At 32.8% G+C, this 1,462-nt stretch overlaps 1 protein-coding gene across 1 annotated transcript; it reads left to right on the top strand.

Annotated features, from left to right (window-relative positions):
• Nucleotides 1–261: 261 nt before the first annotated feature.
• On the top strand, nt 262–1,256 carry LOC109218300 (thioredoxin H2-like). The gene is made up of 3 exons (XM_019382650.1): nt 262–519; nt 733–855; nt 953–1,256. Exons 1-3 carry the CDS (start codon nt 361–363, stop codon nt 1,091–1,093), a joined length of 423 nt encoding a protein of 140 aa, XP_019238195.1. The 5' UTR covers nt 262–360; the 3' UTR covers nt 1,094–1,256.
• Nucleotides 1,257–1,462: the final 206 nt, after the last annotated feature.

Below are 1,462 nucleotides of genomic sequence, written 5' to 3'. Positions count from 1 at the left end.
TTTAAAGTGACGTAACAATTGAGATATTTGTTTATATTGTTAGTGTATAGAAGTTAAACTCAATAGTATAGAGCGGTAATTATATTGGTCCTGCATTAGAAACATTGGAGTTAAGCACCAATACCAAAACCAAAAGCAGTATAGCATCAAATCTTTCTTTGTATAATGGAGTGGTCGACATAATGAAGGAACATATTCTGTACTAATTTTGAGATGGTTTTACATTTGAAAAGAGAAAAGTTTAAATCAGAAACCATTATAAAAAGGGTCCCTGCAAAACTCTAAGCTCCAACATCAAAGCCAAAGAAGACCTTTCAGAAACCAAAATTTCAAGAGCAAAAATTTCAATCCAGAAAGAAAATGGGTGCTAATTACTCAACAAATATTCCAACAACTTGGCCCGAAGCTAATTATATGTCAACCACAATACCACAAGTCAAGAGATCTCAAGTCATTGCTTTCCACTCATCAACAAAATGGAAGCTCCATTTTGATGCTTTGAAAGATACAAACAAACTGGTAATCATTTTAGAAACATTGAATAAGTATGGATTTAACTTAAATATATAGACTGTGTAAAAGTTTTAAATCTGTCTTATTTTCTAGATTACTAGTCTCATTTTTTGTTGACTTTAACCTCTAATTATTTTTTAAGTGACTCGATAGTATAAAAATTATGCTTGCACTACTAGTATATAAAAGTTAAACTCATTTTGTATTTGGTGCTACTAGGTTGTTATTGACTTTACAGCAACATGGTGTGGTCCTTGCAAAAACATGGAACCAGTTATCAATGACTATGCTGCTAAATATACAGATGTTGAATTTGTCAAGATTGATGTTGATGAATTGGATGTAAGATCTTATGTTCTTAACTTTAGAATCTTTTTCTTTGTTCCCAACTCTTTTGATACATAAATGGATACTAATATCTGAAATAAACTGAAAACAGAAAGTAGCTGAGGAATATGGGGTTCAAACAATGCCAACATTTGTGCTGATAAAGAAGGGGAAGGTTGTTGACAAAGTTGTGGGAGCAGATAAAGATGGACTAAAGAAGAAAATAGAGAAACACAGAGCTGTCTTGATCTAAAGCTAACCAAAGATACATATGTTTTGAGCAGAGTTTACTGGAATCATAGCCTCTCTGTAAAATAAAATTTATATGTTTATCGATTTTTGATTGAAAGAAAGAGCTATGTATTCATTCTTGATTGTAAACTTCAAAGAGTATGATTAAAGCATTAATTTGTTTATATTGGTTTTAACAAGTTAATGATTTTAGGTTCATACAATGTCTGCCATGGTTCCTCCCCTGTGCTCCCCGAGCAGGCACTGAGCTAGCTAGAGTTTAGGTTACGGGTTGGGTCGAGCCCAATAGTTTTGGTCAAAACTTTGTATTTGTCTTAAGAAATTCTTGGTTCCACCTCAGCCCACGAGCCCGTAAAAATATAAAAATTGA

The sequence above is a fragment of the Nicotiana attenuata genome, unplaced genomic scaffold, assembly GCF_001879085.1.
Source record: "Nicotiana attenuata strain UT unplaced genomic scaffold, NIATTr2, whole genome shotgun sequence".
NCBI classification, from domain to species: Eukaryota; Viridiplantae; Streptophyta; class Magnoliopsida; order Solanales; family Solanaceae; genus Nicotiana; species Nicotiana attenuata.
This window is presented reverse-complemented; position numbering and strand designations above follow the sequence as displayed.